This window comes from Myxine glutinosa, chromosome 4 (genome assembly GCF_964187855.1).
Source record: "Myxine glutinosa chromosome 4, kmMyxGlut1.1, whole genome shotgun sequence".
NCBI lineage: Eukaryota > Metazoa > Chordata > Myxini > Myxiniformes > Myxinidae > Myxine > Myxine glutinosa.
The window spans coordinates 26,638,580-26,658,330 of NC_136264.1; the positions used below are offsets into that span (position 1 = coordinate 26,638,580).

General features: G+C 37.4%; 2 protein-coding genes across 2 annotated transcripts in view; both read right to left on the reverse strand.

The window, feature by feature from the left end:
* Positions 1 to 19,751, reverse strand: part of PEX10 (peroxisomal biogenesis factor 10) — a 74,857-nt gene that overhangs the window by 51,349 nt on the left and 3,757 nt on the right. Inside the window, exon 3 of the mRNA XM_078775198.1 lies at positions 15,021 to 15,187. Coding sequence (XP_078631324.1) covers positions 15,021 to 15,132 — 112 coding nt within the window. The 5' untranslated portion in view covers positions 15,133 to 15,187. The remainder of the gene's footprint in view (positions 1 to 15,020; positions 15,188 to 19,751) is intronic.
* Positions 9,700 to 11,050, reverse strand: LOC144891472 (uncharacterized). The gene is made up of 2 exons (XM_078775090.1): positions 10,952 to 11,050; positions 9,700 to 10,773 (listed from the first exon to the last, which is right to left on the reverse strand). Exons 1-2 carry the CDS (start codon positions 11,048 to 11,050, stop codon positions 9,700 to 9,702), a joined length of 1,173 nt encoding a protein of 390 aa, XP_078631216.1.

The window sequence follows — 19,751 nt, forward strand, 5'->3', positions numbered from 1 at the left end:
TTTTGTTAGATTTACTTTAATGGATGTCTTTCCAGGTATAGTTAGAGCTCTTCCTTTAAATGAAATAGAGGGGCTCATGTTATTTTCCATAACTGGTTTTACCCAAAAATTTCCATATTTATCTTTGTTCAATTTAACATCTTTGACATATTTTTCTATATCTTCCACCGAAGTAGAGATTGATTGAAATTTGTCTTTTGTGCTTTGAAACATTGTATTTATTAATGAATAAACTTGCGTTTAGTTTAAGTAAAAATTTACCACATAAATATGATAAGTTCTGAAGGATATTTAGAATTTCCAGACTCTCCATATGATAAATTAGAGAATTGTCCGGCTTGTGATAGAGTGGGGCTTAATGATGAGGATTCATATAAACAATGTATTTTCTGTGATTTAATTTTAATTAATGATAATAAGAAATATAAAAAAATATATAACTCTTTTAAATTAGAACCAAAAATGAATTACTTTACAAGATTAATAAGAGAGATGAATGTTAAGTATTGTGATGATAATACACCATTTCTTTCAAGGGAAGAGACTAATTGTATTGAGGAAATGTATAAGGGTTTAATGATATTTATTATTCAAAATAATTTTAATGGAAATGTTAATACAAGATACTATATAAATAAAATAATGGATTATTTTGAAATTAAACCCGAACTCAGGATAAAATATAGAGTTTCTCAAATAGCTCAAAAAAAGTTGGATAACTTGTTTTCCAAATATATAAATGAATGATTTTTTACCCGTTTGGGAAAATAAGATAAAATTTAATAACCATAAAAACATTCCAAATTCATTGAGATGTCTAATAGTTGGTTCAAGCGGATGTGGAAAAACCTGTTTACTTTTAAAGATGCTCCTTGGTTCTAATTTTTTAGATTATGATAATTTAATAATTTTTACAAAGTCAAGTTTTCAACCCGAGTATCAACTACTCTCACAGGGTTTTAATGCGGGTCTTAAAAAGGAAGACATTATCGGTTTATTTAAACTTCAAAACAAACTAAATGATTATAATATTGATGATATAATACAATTATTTTGTGATACACAGAAATCAAAATCGAAACCCATAACTTGTATTCTCAGTGATAATACGGATGATATACCTTCACCTCAAGATTTAGATAAATCAAAAAAGAACCTTGTCATCTTTGATGATTGTGTTAATGAGAGAAACCAAACAGTAATGGATAGCTACTATACAAGAGGGAGACATTCTTCTTGTAATTGTATATATCTTAGTCAATCATATTTTCAACTCCCTCGACGCTCAATAAGAAACAATGCCAATACTTTTATTTTATTTAAGTTAAATTCAATAGATGTAAATAATTTTTGGAGAGATAATTGCTCTACGTTATGTAGTAAAAAAGAATTTGAAAATTATATGAAACACACGATTGGAAAATATAAATATATTGTTGTGAAACAAGATGAGATACTAAATGATATTTTTCAATAAATAAATACAGAAAATGAATACTGAAGAAAGAGAAAGAAAGTTTAAGGAACATCAACAATTAGTTTCAAAAGTTGTTAAACAACAGGAAGAGATAAAGAAGAAACGGAGACAGAAACTAACTGGTGAAGAAGCCTTTGAAAGAAAACAAGAGAAATTCTTTAAACCACTTTTGAAAACTCAACACCCTACAGTTCCCACGGTAGAATTTACTCCGAAAAAACTTCAAATGCTCAAAGATTTTAGTCAGATAACAAAACAAGAACTTGGTGAATTAGAATATGATGACGAGGGATTATTTCGGAAACTTGAGCAGGTAAATCAACCCCCTAATTATGTTGTGGAAGCTCTTCAAAACAATGAATATTCTGCGGGTTCAAAAACCAGAGCAGGTCTCATTCCAACAGAAGAACCAGCAGTGTTTCATCTTGTGGAAGAAAAGGTATTGATATTTAATGATGAATTGATGTTCTTGAGTTCTACTCAACCAAATGTTAAATTAACTCCAAGATTAATGTTTCTTCTAACAAACCCCGGATTCAGCGGTTCAAAATATTTTGAGGAACCACTTGATATGGAAAGAGAGGAAGATAGGGTATATATTGAGTTGTTAAATACACTTGATTATGGAGTTTCTGTTGCTGGTAAAAGTAAGAAGAATGAGAAGGAGAAACATATTATTGATGCTTTAAGTAAGCTTGGTTCGGGTGTTAGTTTTCTTCCAAATGACCCATCACAATTAGTTAATAGGCTATTATTGTTATTAGGTAGTAAGAAGGCTGGAAACAACAATTGTTTTAATGAATCCTCAGCCATTTTAGATCAGTTGATGAACATGAAAATAATTAATAAATGTCAATACAAAGATATTTTATTAGATATTAAATAAGATGAGAAGCACAATTCTTAGTTTTAATTTCACAACGAGCGATTACACAGCTTCATTCCCTTACCCACTACAACTTGACCCCCTTACCTCATATGAGGCATCTTTGTTGTCAATGGAAACTTACAATACCCTTTTTAATATCACAGAGAAAAACAACAAGTTTAGTTATAATCCAGGCACTGCCTACAAAACTATAACTGTTTCACCTGGAGCTTACGAGATTTCTCAAATATCTTCAGAAGTCTCTCGCCTTATGAAAGAAAAAGGTGATGAACCAAAAAATATTGTAATAGATATTCAAACACACACTTCAAAATCAACTATTAAACTGAAAAATAATTATAAAGTTGATTTCACGATTGAAAATTCGTTCAGAGAGCTATTGGGTTTCTCTTCAAAAAAGATTGAAAATAACGGGACGTTTTACAGTGATAATGTTATCCAAATATCCTCCGGTATAAATTCAGTATTAATTCATTGTGATTTGATTGATGGTGCTTATAACGATGGAATAAGAACAAATACAATATTTTCATTCAGTGCATACTCAACCCCGATTGGTTATAAATTTAATATGGAACCAAAAAATCTTGTCTATTTACCTGTGTCAGGAAAAACCATATACAGAGTAAATTTTAGGATAACCGACCAAGATAATCGTATGATATCCTTTAATGATGAAATTATATCCATCAGAATTCACCTACGTGAAGTTTTTCAATAAATAAATAATGGTTATTGTAAGAAAACACGAGTTGGGAAAATATAAAATAATTACAGGGGAGGGCATGTTCCTTTCACCAGACTATACAAGGTATGTGGGTAAAGGATACTATAAACCTAAGAGACAACGGGGTGTGGGTCATCAATTTCGAAATAAAGGAGATGGGATAATTGATACTCTAATGGGTATTGGTTCAACCATTCTTAAACATAAAGACCTAATTGGTTCAACTGCTTCTCTCATGGGAAATGTAGCAGGTGTTGTAAAGAGTATAAAAGATGCTCAAAAGGAGTCCCATAAATTACAAGCAATCAAAGAAATTAAAAAAGGTAAAACTCAACTATCTTCACAAGAACGACAAAAAATCATTAAAATACTTGGGTCAGGGTTTCAACAATTTTAATACTATATAAATACAAGTATGGAAGCGATTGATAGTATCTATGATTTGGATGATACGATTATCATTTCAAACTCTACTAAAAAGGAAGACTATTTTAAGGTAAATGCTATTACAGGAACCGACTGGAATTCAAACGGAACAAAAAGTTTTGAAATAAATAATCAACAAACTTACTTGAATATAGCTGATAGTTTCTTGCTGTGTAAATTTAAATTCACTAAGGCTGCGAATAATACTAATGCTACACTCGTAAATGATTTCTTCTGGAAAATGTTTGACAGTGTTCGCCTGTATATTGGAACACAAGAGGTTGAAGCGGTTGATTATGTCTCTGCTACATCTGAAATGATGAAATTTACACTATATTCGTTTGGTGATAGAATGGGTAAGGGAGCTGTTGAAGGCTTTATTCCTGATATGTCAACGGGAACAAACACAGACCCTGGTTATAGTCAAAGGAAGTCAATGTATAATGATGACGCAAAAGCTGAGAATAGTTTTACCGTAGCAGTACCTCTTAAAGGTATATTTGGATTTTGTGATTATGATAAAGTTTTGTATGGTCTTAAAATTAGATTTCAACTACAAAGGAATGATAATGTAAATAGATTGCTTTTTGGGGCTGAAAATGCTTTTGGCGACAATAATAAATTTGTTATTAATGATTTGTGTTGGTATATCAATGAATATACTCCTAATCTTAAAACGGAGGAGATGTTAAATAGAAGACTTAACTCAAAGAAACCGCTAAATGTATCATACCTTAAAAGAAGATGTCAACACGTTAAACTGGAACACACTACCTACACTTGGAATTTGGGTGTTCTTGAAGGAAAGCCACGATACCTATGGCTCATTTTTAAAAAACCAGATGGAGAGGAGGGTACTAATAAGAATAATGCGCTGAGTGATAATGCTAAGGTGAAACAACTTCGGGTTTCTCTTGATGGCACATTTTATCCGCGAGATAGATTGGAAATTGATTGGGAAAAAAATGATTATGCGGAAGCCTACAAGTCCTACCAAAAAGTGTGTGAAAGTAATGGTAATAATGATCCTATTTTGGATATGGTTGCATTTAAAGGTTTATATACAATCTACGCAATTGACCTGAGTTCTCAAAAGGAAACTATAAAGTCTAATCGAGTGGATACTTCTCTATACATTGAAAGAGGGGAGAATGAAGAAGTTGATGCTTATTGTTTGCTTTTGGAGGAAACAGAATTACAGATTAATACAGATAATGGTGTTATGATTAATATCACATAGGTTTTTTCTCATAAATAAATGGTAGGGGTATATGTTAATCAAATCAATCTTAATAAATTAACATCTTGTATTCAAAATCAAAAGCCTTGTATTATTAATGTTAATACAATTCAAAGAAAAGGAGCTGTAAGAATTGATGTTTTACTCACACACACACAAGTAAAAACACTAAATGATGTTGGATCACTTAAAATTAAAATGACGAAACCTATGTTAAAGAAATATTCAATAGACGAGTCAAGAGGAGGATTTCTCCCGTTTCTAATTCCTTTATTTGCTGGTTTAAGTGCGGCGGGAGCATTGACTGGTGGTATTTCAGCAGCGGTAAAAACTGCTAACGAAAGGAAGGCACAACTAAAAGCTCAAAAAGAATTGGAAAGACATAACAAGGAGTTGGAGAAACAAATTAGTGGAAGTGGTGTAATTGTAGATTTTGCTCAAAAACTTGAAAGTCTACCTGATAAAGCTAGATTGTTGGTTGGTGATATGCTTTCCTCTATCGCTCAAGCGGGTGTTAAACTAACTAAACGGGGTAATGGATTGTATCTTTCTCATAAATAAATGGATAAATGGTTTAAACAATTTGGAAAGAATACAACGTCAAATATAGAACTAGCCAAGTATTGTAAAACACTAAAAATTGATAATGTGGTAATCTGTATGAGAGATGAATTAATACATATAAATAAGAATACAAAGAATATTATTATGAATTTAGACACACAGAATGGTTCTCATTGGGTTTGTATTCATAATAGTCAGGATAAATATTATTTTGATAGTTATGGTATGCCACCACCTGTTGAAGTAATACAATTCTTACAGAATGGTGTTTATCAAACATTTCAAGTTCAAGAAATTAATTCTAAATGTTGTGGTCAATTATGTTTATATGTATTATTTCAACTCAACAATAATGAAAATTTTTATGATATCATTTTTAATCTAATATAAATGACTTATGTTGGAAAAGATGGTTCTATCTTTGGAAAATCCTCTCAGGATATTGATTTATCAAATTATTATACAAAGGCACAGGCTGAACGACAAAAATATAGTGTAAGTAAAAATATTAATATGAAGAATACTTATAAATTAATCAATTATCCAAACCCTACAGATGCGAATGACTTAATTAGATTAAGTGATTTATCACAATATATATTTTTAAAGAAAACAGCACGTTTTGTGAAAGAAGTAAAATTTACAACTACAACACCTGGTTATACTGACCATACACCTTTCCTCATTGAATTTAACTACCTGCTTACAATTGAATTTTATAAAGAAGGACATTTAGTTAATATGCGAATTAATAAATGGGGGTATGATATGCCTGATTTAGGGTATAATTGGTCTTTTTCAATAAACATAGAAGACCTACATGATTTAAATCAGTCTCGTAAAGAAGAATATTATCCACTTGGTGAGGATAAGGATTTATGTGGAAGTACAATTAGTAAACAACAAATACGTGATTTTAAGAAAAGAAAAATATATGATAGTATAGCGATGGTTCACATGACAAAGAAGGAAGGTAATGAGATAAGGATAGAAAGCCGAGGAATACAAACCGATTTGGTAGTGGGAAGATGGGGTGGTATTACCTGTCATAATATTAATCTCACATATATTTCTGATACATAAATGGCAGGAAGAAGACTACAAGAGAATTATAATTTTTGTATTCAAGGATACCTACAAGAAAAGGGTGCTCGGTATTACATACCTTATGATTTGGAGCATATACATGGGAATTTTGTCATTAAAAACTGGCCTTATACTGATATTGTTAAACCCACAAATAGAGACTTGTTTAAAATATTAAATAAAAATGAACTTCTCAAAGTTATGAAATATAAAACTCTTTTAGAAATCGTCAACAAATCTTATTGGTATCCTATTATGAGAAAAATAATTATAGATACAAGAATATCTCAAAATCCAGATGAGTATATGTATAATATTCTTTGGGGTTCAAACTCAAGGGTAGCAAGGGATGAGGAAGGAGTTGAAGAAGAGAAGGAGGAAAGAGAGAAAAAGGAGAAGGAGGAAAGGGAGAGGGAGGAGAAGGAGGAGAGGGAGAAAAAGGAGGAGAAGGAGGAGAGGGAGAAAAATGAGAAGGAGGAAAGGGAGAAAAGGGAGAAGGAGGAAAGGGAGAAAAGGGAGAAAAAGGAGAAGGAGGAGAGGGAGAAAATGGAGGAGGAGGAGAGGGAGCAAAGAGAGAGGGAGGAAAAATATAAAAAGATGGAAATCATTGAGATTCATAAAAGATTGAGTGTATTAAAGCAAATAAATCAATCTCAACGCACCGAAGAGGAAATTAAAGAATTAACAACTCTTATGAAGATAATGGTTTCAAAAATAAGAACGTCAATGTCTTCAATTTCAGGGAGGAGATTTAAACGAGAAAGTGGTGAAGAAGAAGAAGAAGAAGAAGGAAAAGATTATGTGATTGATGATGTTGGTGTCATTGACTTTAGTTAGTTTTTATTTGTAAATAAATGGAGGAGAGAGTGAAGGCATTCCTTAGGATTCTTTATGTTTTAAAAATAAAGATTGAAATGTATATGTTGAAAACCAAAAAGGTTTTGATACTCTGTCGGAATTTTTCTGATAAATAAATATGAGTTATTGTCTCAAATGTAAAAAGAAAACTAAATCTAAAAATATCTCTTATGTTAAAGCTAAAAATAATAGAGTTTATCAAAAAGGAATATGTCAAGTATGTGGCTCTAAAAAGTGCCAATTCATCTCTCCTAAAAGAGGAGGAGACATACAAAAGTTTCTGTCAGGAAGTAAATTTACAACAACTGGAATTCCAGGGGAATTACACCTTCCAGGGTATTCTTTCTGTGGTCCAGGAACAAACTTGGATAAAAGATTAGATGAGGCTGACAATCCTAAACCTTGGTCTAAACCTACAAATAGGGTTGACGAAGTGTGTATGAAGCATGATATTGCTTATGGGAAAACCACTACGTTGACTGAAAAACATAAAGCCGACAGCGAAATGTTGTATAATTTGTCTTTGATACAAAATCCAACGTTGAGAGAGAAAGTTGATAGGTTTATTGTGAGAAATTTGATAAATGCTAAATTGAAACTTGGTCTTGGTTATTCCTCAAAAAACTATTAGGCTCTAATGATGTCATCAAGACTGAGGAGCTTTTGGCTGAAGAATTACACAAACCTATAATCACAAAGTTTAAAAGAAGGAAGGTTTATTCTAAATACACTGACCACATATGGTCCGCTGATTTAATTGAATTGAATAATGACAGGGGATACAGGTATGCTTTAACCGTTATTGATTTGAGGAGTAGATTTGCCTGGGTTGTCCCTTTAAAAAATAAAAGGGGTGATACTTTAATGTTAGCCTTTAAGCTAATATTTGATCGGGATAAAAGGAAACCAAAGAAGTTATGGACTGATGAGGGAACAGAGTTCTATAACAAAATATTCATGAAATTTCTTAAGGGGAAGGGTATTAAATTATACAGCACCTTTAATGAAGGAAAGGCAGTTGTTATTGAGCGTTTTAATCGTACTTTAAAAGAGAAATTATATAAAAAATTCACACAACTCGGTTCTCAAAAATGGGTGTATTTAATTCAGGATATTGTAGATAATTACAATAATACAGTTCATTCATCAACACAATCAAAACCATCAGAAACATTTACAAAATTAGAATATGAAAAGGAGATTAATTTGAGAAAGCCCAAGTTTAAAGTTGGTGATATTGTAAGAATATACAAATGGAAAAGTCATTTTGAGAAAGGTTATACACAAAAATGGACTCGTGAATTATTTAAAATCATTGATGTAATGGATACAGTCCCTTGGACCTACAAATTATATGATTTAAATGGAGAAGAAATCTTGGGTTCATTTTACTCACAAGAATTACAAAAAACACAAGTAAGCAGATAATACCCTTGAAAATAATAAATAAATAAATAAAATGTAATGGGGATACGTTTTTAAATCTGTGAACCCCAAACACAGAATCCCACAACTTTTTAGTTGGGGCTTAACTTTTGTGTGTGTATAATGGGGATACGTTTTTAAATCTGTGAACCCCAAACACAGAATCCCACAACTTTTTAGTTGGGGCTTAACTTTTGTGTGTGTATAATGGGGATACGTTTTTAAATCTGTGAACCCCAAACACAGAATCCCACAACTTTTTAGTTGGGGCTTAACTTTTGTGTGTGTATAATGGGGATACGTTTTTAAATCTGTGAACCCCAAACACAGAATCCCACAACTTTTTAGTTGGGGCTTAACTTTTGTGTGTGTATAATGGGGATACGTTTTTAAATCTGTGAACCCCAAACACAGAATCCCACAACTTTTTAGTTGGGGCTTAACTTTTGTGTGTGTATAATGGGGATACGTTTTTAAATCTGTGAACCCCAAACACAGAATCCCACAACTTTTTAGTTGGGGCTTAACTTTTGTGTGTGTGTGTATGTGCGAGTGAGTCATAATAATATACAAACCCTAACCCAACCCAAGCCCTAACCCAACCCCATCCCTAACCCAAACCCATCCCTAACCCAACCCATCCCTAACCCAACCCCATCCCTAACCCAACCCCATCCCTAACCCAACCCCATCCCTAACCCAACCCCATCCCTAACCCAACCCCATCCCTAACCCAACCCCAACCCTAACCCAACCCCATCCCTAACCCAACCCCATCCCTAACCCAACCCATCCCTAACCCTCACATTCAAAATCCCAACCCTAACCCAATCCCATCCCTAACCCAACCCCAACCCTAACCCTCACATTCAAAATCCCAACCCTAACCCAACCCATCCCTAACCCAACCCCATCCCTAACCCAACCCCATCCCTAACCCAACCCCAACCCTAACCCTCACATTCAAAATCCCAACCCTAACCCAACCCCATCCCTAACCCTCACATTCAAAATCCCACCCAAACCCTAACATAATCTTTCTTTTCTTCTTTTTTAAATACGTATTTCTTTTTTTTTTTTTTCCTCTTCCTCCAATTCTGTCTTTCAAGGCTTTTAAGTTTGAAGAAGTAGAAATGGGAAGAAAGAATTTTCCAGCATTTTCTTCCTCGAACTTTCTTGATATTGCTTAAATCAAGCGTCATTAAATAAAGAACATTGTTCATTGCTTTAGAATCCAAAGAGTCTCCAAGAGGAACCCCACAGGTAGAGTCTCCAAAATAAAACCAACTTTCCAAGTTCCCAAGGTATAACCACATTCCTGTTGAGCCTCCAAGATAGGTATCACATTCCGAGTCATCAAAACAAAACCCCCATTCCGAGTCTCCAAAAATATAACCATCTTTCCAAGTCCCCAAGGTAAAACCACAATTTTCAGAAATATTGGGGGTTTCCGTGATAAGTCTCACATAGTATAACTGCGGACCATCAGGGAAAACTTCCCTTTCCCAATTTTTTAGGGTTTCTATGATGTGTCTCACATAGTATAACTGCGGACCATCAGGGAGAATTCCCATTTCACAATTTTTTAGGGTTTCTATGATGTGTCTCACATAGTATAACTGCGGACCATCAGGGAGAACTCTCCTTGCCCAATTTTTTAGGGTTTCTATGATGTGTCTCACATAGTATAACTGCGGACCATCAGGGAGAACTCTCCTTGCCCAATTTTTTAGGGTTTCTATGATGTGTCTCACATAGTATAACTGCGGACCATCAGGGAGAACTCTCCTTTCCCAATTTTCAGAAATTTGTGGGTCTCCAATGTATGACTTGTATTCTGGCTCATCAAGGTAGAACTTGTTCAGTGGGTTTTGTTTTGATAACTCACAACAAGTATCATCATGGTAAAACTCTTTTTCAGGATTTTGTGGATCTCCAAGGTATAACTCTTTGGCTGGGTCATCAAGGTAGAACTCGTTCTGGGGGTCTTGGTTGTTCAAAATGTCTTCAAACAAAAAAATAACTTCATCCCAAGTTGTGTTAAAAGCAGAATTTTCATTTCGTATCTCAGATACAATTTCCTGTGAAAGAAAATAACAATGTATTAATTTAATACAATATTTTTTATTTGTATAAATCAAGCTCTATGAATATTAAAATAAACTTTGTTAACTCTTACACGAGTCTCATCTTAAAAAAAAAAAAAAAATAAATAAAAAAAAAATTTAAATAAATAAATAAATAAATAAACAAACTTACCTCCATTGATAAGAGGTTCGAGTCCAGTTCATCAATCTGAAGGTTGAGTTCTACACAGGTAGTAGGACTCCATGGAATAGCAAAGTTATCCCATTCCATTTCGGCATAGTAGTCCATTCTCAAGTGAAGCAGAAAGCGTGTTTGAAAAAGCCTGTGTGGTCGGTGCCTTTTATAAGGACTGGGTGTGTCTTCCTGTGGAAATTCCCTGGGCGTGTCTTAACTGGAAATGATGTGATGGAAATTCCCTGAAAATGATGTAATGTATTACCTGGAAATGATACAATGCTGAAGAGTTTATAAAGTGGGTGGGACTTAGCAAAAGTGGGAGGAGCTTAGCAAAAGTGGGCGGGGCTTAGTAAAAAGTGGGCGGGGCTTAGTAAAAATGGGTGTGGTTTACCAAAAAGTGGGCGGAGCTTACCAAAAAATGGTATGTGGCACTGGAGGCGCTCAAACAAGAACATTGAGGGAGGTTTACCATTTTATCTTAGCTCAGTTAAAATATCTTAATAAAGAACCAAACTCAAACATATTTTTTGTTAATATATTAGATGGTGAAGAGAGTTGTAGGAGAATTAAATTATTTCCCACGCATAAACAAATATTTGTAGGGTCGTTGTTTGAGTGGGTTATATTCACCAGATGATATTAAGAGTAAAAGGTTAAAAGGTCCATGAGGTCAGAAGGATCACAGGTGTTTAAGTGGTCTAATGAATAAGGATAACATGTCAAAAGGTTAGAAGGTTCGTAAAGAACAGGGTGAGAGAAATATAGGTGTTTAGGGGCAATGAGGGAGGGAAAGAATTAATATGGAAGTGAATGGGTCAATGTTTGAGTGGGTCAAAGATTAATCTGCCAGATGATATGTAGAAGAAGGATGATAGGTCTATAAGAGAAAACAAATATTTGTAGTGTTTGAGTGGTCTAATGAACAACATTAAGGATAGGTACTACAGACAAAAGGTTCATAAAGATGAGGGTGGGAGAAATAGAGGTGTTTATGATTTTTGAAAAAGACAAGGGGGTAAATGACATTAGATAGGGATTTCACATGTTAAACGGAGGTGTCCCAGAAGCAACATTATTACACTACTTGCCTGTGTATGTTTGGTGATATGAATTATTGTGACACATTTTGATGTTATTAACTGCCTGTTCAAAATGATAACATGTATTTGATTATGCAACTTATCGCGAATATAAAGACAGTATTTTGCAATTCAAAACCTTTGATTCGTGTCTTACCATTCCCCATAGCACTAATTTGATACTTTCATTGGATTCCTTGTCCCTGAAAATATAGGTTTAGTATATATTTTAAAGTTTTTAGGGTAATTAGAGGCAGAAATAGAACAAAATATGTATTTTACAGTGGCCATACAGGTATCTCTCCAAATGTAAACATTGATTTTTAGTTTCCTTATGCTATAACCTTTCCAAAAATGTATAGGTTTGCTAATCTACCATGATTTTGAACGAAATATAATTTATTGACATAGTGAACCTGACTATTAGTGAAGTCAGGATTGTGTAAATTAGCATGGACCTTGTGAAGTGAAGGAGAAGCCCACCTCGATGTAACTAAGTAGGGAATCTGCATAGAATAAGATCGTATATGTGTCTCCATACGAGAGGTGCAGCTATGCTAATTAGGTAGGGCTTAAGGATAATCCCTAGTGTGTAATTGCCCCTGTGATTTGTCTTTTATGCTTTATTTCATCATAAAAGACCGCCATTACAACAACAACTAGATGGTATTCATAGAATACTTACCCTACACAGTCAACTTTGTGCGAGTGAACTCTTTTGTTTTTGAAGGTTTTTTTTTCTTTGTTCCAATATGGCTGCCAGACCACGTGACATAAATTTATATTCTCTAATATAATTGTTGCGTAGATCATGCTCAATAAATTTCAAAATGATCAGACTAAGCGTTGTCCCTGTTAGTTTAAGATGTCATAATGAAGGCACCAATGACGTCATCATTGACATATCTTATTCCTCATGGGGAGTACTTGACAATGAGGCATGTTTCAATTTTTTCCATGGAGAGGGGTCGGAGATATCGAGGGGCAAAGTTTTTCGGTTTTTGCAAGATGGCGCCTTTACCGCTGTACTATGATGTCATAATTATCATTAAAATATTCTACAATAAGAGGCACTCCCATGGTGAAAATTTTGTGTCAATCGGTCCAAGAATTGCAGAGAAACAAAGTCATACTGATCGAATCGAGCGTTGTACTTGCCGAATTATGACGTCATTATTACGGTACTGATGACATCATCATTAACATATCTTATTCTCCAAGGGGAGTGCTTGACATTGAGCCATATTTCAATTTTTTCCATGGAGTGGTTTGGGAGATATAGAGATGTAACGTTTTACCAAGATGGCGTCTGTACCACATGACCTATGACATCATAATTATCAGCAAAAAACTCTACAGGCAGAGGTGCTTCTATGGTAAAATTTCATGTCAATCGGACCAACGGTTGCCGAGAAAATGTATTTTTAAAATGCAGACACGGCACACGTACCCACCTCGATGTAACCTCGGCACAGGTATGTAACCAAATGCTTAACCCCGCTTTTCGCTTCACGAGCGCAGGGTAATTACAATGACGGCCATCGCACCGTCATGCTGACAGTGTAACCGGACATTACCATATCGGGCAAGTAAACCCCGCCACACAACTGCCGATGTCATCTGAACATTCCCGAAGGACGGCTAGACTCCGCCTCCAAGGACTGGTAACTGAGAAACCACGCCCCAAGCTTTGTGACTGGTTAAGGAGCCATGGGATTATGTAATGGGACGTCAGGATTGGTCAGGGAGTGACATCAGCGAGGGACAAAGGAGGGTGCACCCTTCCCCGTCTGGCTCTCTTGGTCCTGGGCTGTGTAGCGAGCAGGAGCATTTTTTGGCTCTCTCTCTCTCTGTGCTGGACTTTGATGCAGGCGGTCACGTGACTCGTGTGCGCTCTTGGAAAAAGACTGAGCAAGAGCGGTTCAGTGCATTTGGCATCACGAGAAGTACCGTTGGGACGTCGAGGACGCGACTCCGCACCAGTTTGTGCGCATCCCGCGCGGTGGTTTGGAGGCGACGAACGCCAAGCCCCCTCGTTGAGACCAGAGTTAAGTGCCGGCTGGCAGGAACATCATTTATTTTTACTTCCGTTTGCCCCTTGTTTGTATACGAGTCTAAATGGAGACGTCTTAAATTAGGAAATAGTTTTTACCTCATATTCATTTTAATTGCTTCATGATTATTTTCATTAAATCCTTTATTTTTGCATTTCATTCTTGTATTGTGGATTTTGCTTGTCCCGTATTTGTGTTTGTGGGTCGAGTAATAAAAACCCCGTGGCGGCCGTCCGATCAAATAAGGCTTCGGGCCTTTCCCGTGCGCGCCAAAGATAATCCCGCCAAGTTTTGAAATACCCCTCGGAGTTAAAGCAACGTTCAGCTATCTGTCCAAGGCTGGTCTTCATCGGCTACGAACTTGACAATATACTTTAATTCGTCAATGAGAGTACATCATTGTTTCAAGGCAAGGCATATTTGAATAGGCCGAAAGAAAACGGCAGCTAAGACCCCTGCAATGTGAAGTTGGGCTGACCAGGGATAAAGCCAGTTTTTGTTTTAATAATGCCATTAATTTTATCTTCCAAAAGGATGTTTAAATTTACCCAAACAACCCGTTTTCATTCATGCACTCCCGTGGAGTTTGATAAGTATGCATGCAAAGTTTAGGGCCACAAGGTCTCATGGTTTTGGAGTTATTGAGACGACACATTGACTGACACACACACACACACACATTCTCTTTTATTGTTATAGAAGATGACTTGTAATAGCCACTACCGAATAATTAAAATTGTGAATATGAGACTCACAAAGATATCTTAGGCTTACCCGGTGGACGCATGATATTTCTTCCTGACAATTTTAGATGGATTCATGGATTCAAGCCGGCTTTCCAGCCAAAGGGTTTGAAGGCTTAATATGCATGCAGCTTCATTACATTTCAAATTTGTAGGTCATTGAAAAATGAAAAGCAGCAATACACACCAAATATCAACTGGCAGACTTCTCCCAAGGTGCCTCGGAGCCAGCCACTATAATACCCATCCTTTTGTGCTACTCGTACGATTTCTGCCTGCTGTGCTGCAAACAGGGGCATCCCAAAAGCGTGGCATGCGTCTCTTAACTGACATCAACATGTGCAGGTACTTATCCTACGAACGAAGGAAAGAAAAATGGGAAAATTAGCAAATTTGACTTGTATTCCACATCGACTTATACACCAAAAATGTGGTAAATAAACCAAAAACAAAATTCCATAAGGGATAATAGAAAGTATTCGTTTATTTCCTAGTTAGCCATTGGAAGAATTACAATGCTTACATTAGTAAAAAAAAAAAAAAAAAAATCAATAGAGGAGAAAATATTTTATTAACAGATTAATTCAAGGAGAAATTTAAAGATTTGTAAATTTGTAGATTTCTAAAGCTTGGTGGACTTAAAACAACCAAGCGTACAAGCCTACAGACAGGGCCTGTATGCCTCAAGCCATATTAGTCACGAGATTTGCAAAAGTGCTGAGTGCAGACTTGGCATGGAATGCGAGATCAGAAATGGAAACACGAGCAGCTGAGGAATAGGTCACGGATGATGGTGCAAACCTGAAATCGGAGCCACCTTCTGCATCGGTGGAAAATGGCAAATGCTTGTGCAACTTCCCAATACATGCCTTGTGATGTATATGTATCCATTGCATCCTGCTTTGGCGCTCACCGATATCTACCCCAAATAATCAATCGCATTGCAAGGTAAAAGCCAGATGGTAAAGAGCATGCACTTGTAGCACGCAGAGCCCCAAGTGGAGTAGCAAAGAGATATTATGATCACCGAGCCCCTCTTGTATAACCAGACTATAATTAAACTATTATATACGAGTAAGTCAGCCCCAATGTGTTGCTGCCTTTGCGTAATGAAATGTCATCACATCGCCAAAGACTGCAATGAATAAAAAAACGTCAAGTTCATCTCCTTGGAGAGCCACCGCAAGGATATCAATCAAAAGGTCTCCCGTCTGGTTTTGAAACCATGTTGCACAACCCATCTCCTTCGTGAATGCTCTGGCCTGGACAATGCAAAATGTGACTGAATGATTATGAATCATCCTGTTGAAGATCCCAGCTGGTTTCAGTGTCAAACACGTACAACGGTAGTTGCTTGGTTCGCTGAGGTTGCTTTTCTCTGGAATTTGAATCAACACACACACACACACACTTTCTACTTCTCAAAACCTCTTTAAACCAGTCTATTTTGGTCCACTTCAGGACGAAGGCCTGCCTCAATTCATGTTGAGGAGGTCTTTGGACACCCTCACCCTGCTTGCTCAGCTGTGAGTTGGAAGGTGTGCAGCCATGGAAATATAAATAGCAGCCCAGCAGAGAAAGAAACAATCTTTAACCACCAGATCAATCAGCCATTTAGAAATAGGTAATAAATCGAGCAGGATGTTATCTAGCCACTTCCTTTGCACACTTCCGCAAGTCAATACCATCAAGTCCTGCCGCCTGTTGCTCGACAGTCTTCTCCAATCCATCTGAGCTAAATGCCCGAGTTAACTTGCCATTGTGCGATCTACAATGCTCTCAATGGACCTCTCATCAACGGTCACATCGGGTGACACTGGTACTAGCGAGGTGAAGTACTTGACTCCAGCCATTCTGTGCATCTATCCTAGGGCGTCCTGCATTGCAGTCTTCCACAACTTGTGGCCTTTCTGCCCGTGGTGATTAGAGGTGGCGCAAGCCAGAAAACCTTTAAAGGTCCACAGACACGGAATCTCACTCAAAATGCATTTGATGTCATCCAAATGAGTCTTTTTATGGTGAATTCAAATATGGCATTGATTTTTTGTTATATTCACTCTGAAACATTAAAAATGAAAGAAAACCGAACCACTTGGGAACGCTCCTAAAAATTCTGCCCCATACCTCAAAGCCGATGACGTAATCCATGTGACGTCACCTCCAGAACGCAGCTCGCTCGCAAGCTCCACGTGCATTTGCTTGATATAAATCAAACACTTATTTTAACTCCGATTTACATTCCGTTTCCACTTTTAGTGAGAAGTAGGGGTCTGTGAAACCATTCATAAACTTTATTTGGTGCAAATCGGATATTTTTAGCTGAGTTACCTCAGACCGTGAGTTGTTAATTATATAATTCACACATAGTTGAATATGTGCAGGCCGCTCCACGGAGCGACCTTGCGGGCTTATCAACGAGGCGAGGCGTGACACACATGTGCCTCAGCATACCTCAGATCAAGATCAAGCAAATCAAAAGTAGAGTACGTACAAATTACACGGAACGGATCGCGGGCCGAAGCATAGCGAATCGAGATGGCATGGACTTCGTTCTGGAGATGACGTCACCGGTCACGTGACCTGCGGTTCGCTGAACTCCACTTTTTTGAGGGGCGGGGTATAACAAGTTGTGAAAAACACTACAAATGTTCAAAATATTGGTCTAATTATCCCATTGTTGATTTAAAAAAAGAAACATGGGTGATTTCTTCACTAGGAAGGTCAAGTTAATATATAAATAACCAGAAACTTTTGAATTACATGGGACCTTTAAGGTTGTCTGGCTTGGGCCACCAACGGAAGGATTCAAATCCCTCGGAAGGATGACAGGCTGAGTCAACCCCCCTGGCGTTAATTCAGCAATCGACCAGGATTCAAACCCAGGATCCCAAGCCGGCACCCTAACCGCTAAGCCAACACCAGGCTATTATCTCCTCCTAAAGGGTTGGGAAAAAATTCACCAAACTAGGTAGTTATGATCAACATGGCACGAAGGTGCGAGAACAGTATCATTTTTGGCCCCGGCCCCTGGGGCCTGAGGGCATTAAAGGATCAAATGCCAAAAATGCATTTGCCAGCATAATATAAAATGAAACTTTGTATACGCAATCATCATCGGGGGACGCATGAAATAGGTGTCGATTTATTGGATTTGACCTCCCTCACCCTCCCCAAGGTATGGGGACTTAGGGTCACAAGTCAAAACAGAAGATCGTTTTTAACACAAAATTTGATATTGGGTCATTCCTGGTGGAACGTTTTACCATCTTTCAACTTTGCTTCAGGTGGGAAGAGTGGGGATTTGTGATGGCGTGTCATTCCACGACTTCACTCTAGTTTTTTTTGGTAAGGAGCATCTATTTATAAGTCGCATAGCAAAGGGGTAATGGGGTAAGGTGGAGGATGGGGCAGTGAGGGGCTAAAATGAAACGTTTTAACTGAGAAAAGGAAGGAGAATGAATAATAAAGAGGTGGGGGTGGGGGGGGGGGGGAGTAGGAGTGTTTGGGAGTGTGAAAGGATATGAGTGTATGTGAGAGTGATAGGACAGGAGTGTATGTGAGTGTGACAGGATAGGAGTGTATGTGAGTGTGACAGGATAGGAGTGTATGTGAGTGTGACAGGATATGAATGTATGTGAGTGTGACAGGATAGGAGTGTATGTGAGTGTGACAGGCTAGGAGTGTATGTGAGTGTGACAGGATAGGAGTGTATGTGAGGGTGAGGATATGAATGTATGTGAGTGTGACAGGATTTATTTATTTAGTTTATTTTTTTGGATACAAGATCGAGGCTCATGTAAGAGCTAACATCAATCACCAAAAAAAAAAAACGGACACACAAAACATATAAAAAAGGAAGTGGGAGACGAGATGGGGAGAGAGAGGGAAGCACACAAGTACAACAGCAGAGAACAGGGACATCGGGAGATCTGTGGGACAGAGGGGGCTTGGGGGAAGGAGGCATGGGAAGGCGGGGAGGGGGGGGGGGGGGTGAGTGGCAAAGTATAAAACACATGGACACTGCTGGAACTTCCAGGAAAGAAGTCGGTATTTCCCAAAAAAGGTGGATTTGGGGTGAATTAACGGGGGTAGAAGAGATCAAGGTTTTGGATGGGAGAAGATAAGAGATGGTGGTGAACAGCTGTTTTAAAGATCTGGAGGGAGGGGTGGGATTGAAGAGAGTGAGGGAGTTTGTTCCAGAGGTGGGAGAAAAGAGGAATGAAGGAGTGAAGGTGAGCAGAGGGTCTTGATTTTGGCAGATTAACCATAAGAGGGTTGCAGGCAGATCTTGTGCAACCTTTAGGAATATTTGGGGGACAGAGCCCAGAGAGAGCAGGAGGAGCAAGGCCGGAGAGGAGTCGGTAAAAGACAGAAAGACCACCAACCTGCCTGCGGTGAGTAAGTGAAAGGCCCACGGAGGTAGCTTCATCACGGGAGATTCCAATGATTCTGAACGCTTTGGTTTCAAGTGTGAAGACGAGCTAGGTTTTAGGCAGGAGCACCAGCCCAGAGGGAAGAGCAGTATTCCATTGAGCTGTGGATGAAAGCCTTGTATGTGGTGAGGAGCTCAGGTGTGCCAAGGAAGGACTTCACACGACGGAGGATGCCCAGTTGGCGACTGGCTTTGGAGGCCAGATTTGAAATGTTGTTTTCCCAGGAAAGATCATGGCAGATAGTGAGACCCAAAAGCTTGAGTGACAGAACTTCTTGGAGAGGATTATTCAGAAAGTAGATGGGAGGGTTGTCCAGTCGGTCTTTTCGGAGAGACATCGTAAGAGTGTGAGATTTGTCAGGATTGAAAGACATGTTCCACTTGTTTGCACAGTCTGTGATTTTGTCCAGGTCTTCAGGGAGTGAGGAGGCTGCAGACTGCCGATCTGAGGGATGAGGAATGGAGCGGCAGAGAGTGGAGTCATCA

Coding starts and splice junctions, on each gene's coding strand:
- LOC144891472 (XM_078775090.1), bottom strand. CDS start 11,050: ATGGAATGGGATAACTTTGCTATTCCATGGAGTCCTACTACCTGTGTA. Junction 10,774..10,951: donor CGAACCTCTTATCAATGGAG/GTAAGTTTGTTT, acceptor TTTCTTTCACAG/GAAATTGTATCTGAGATACG.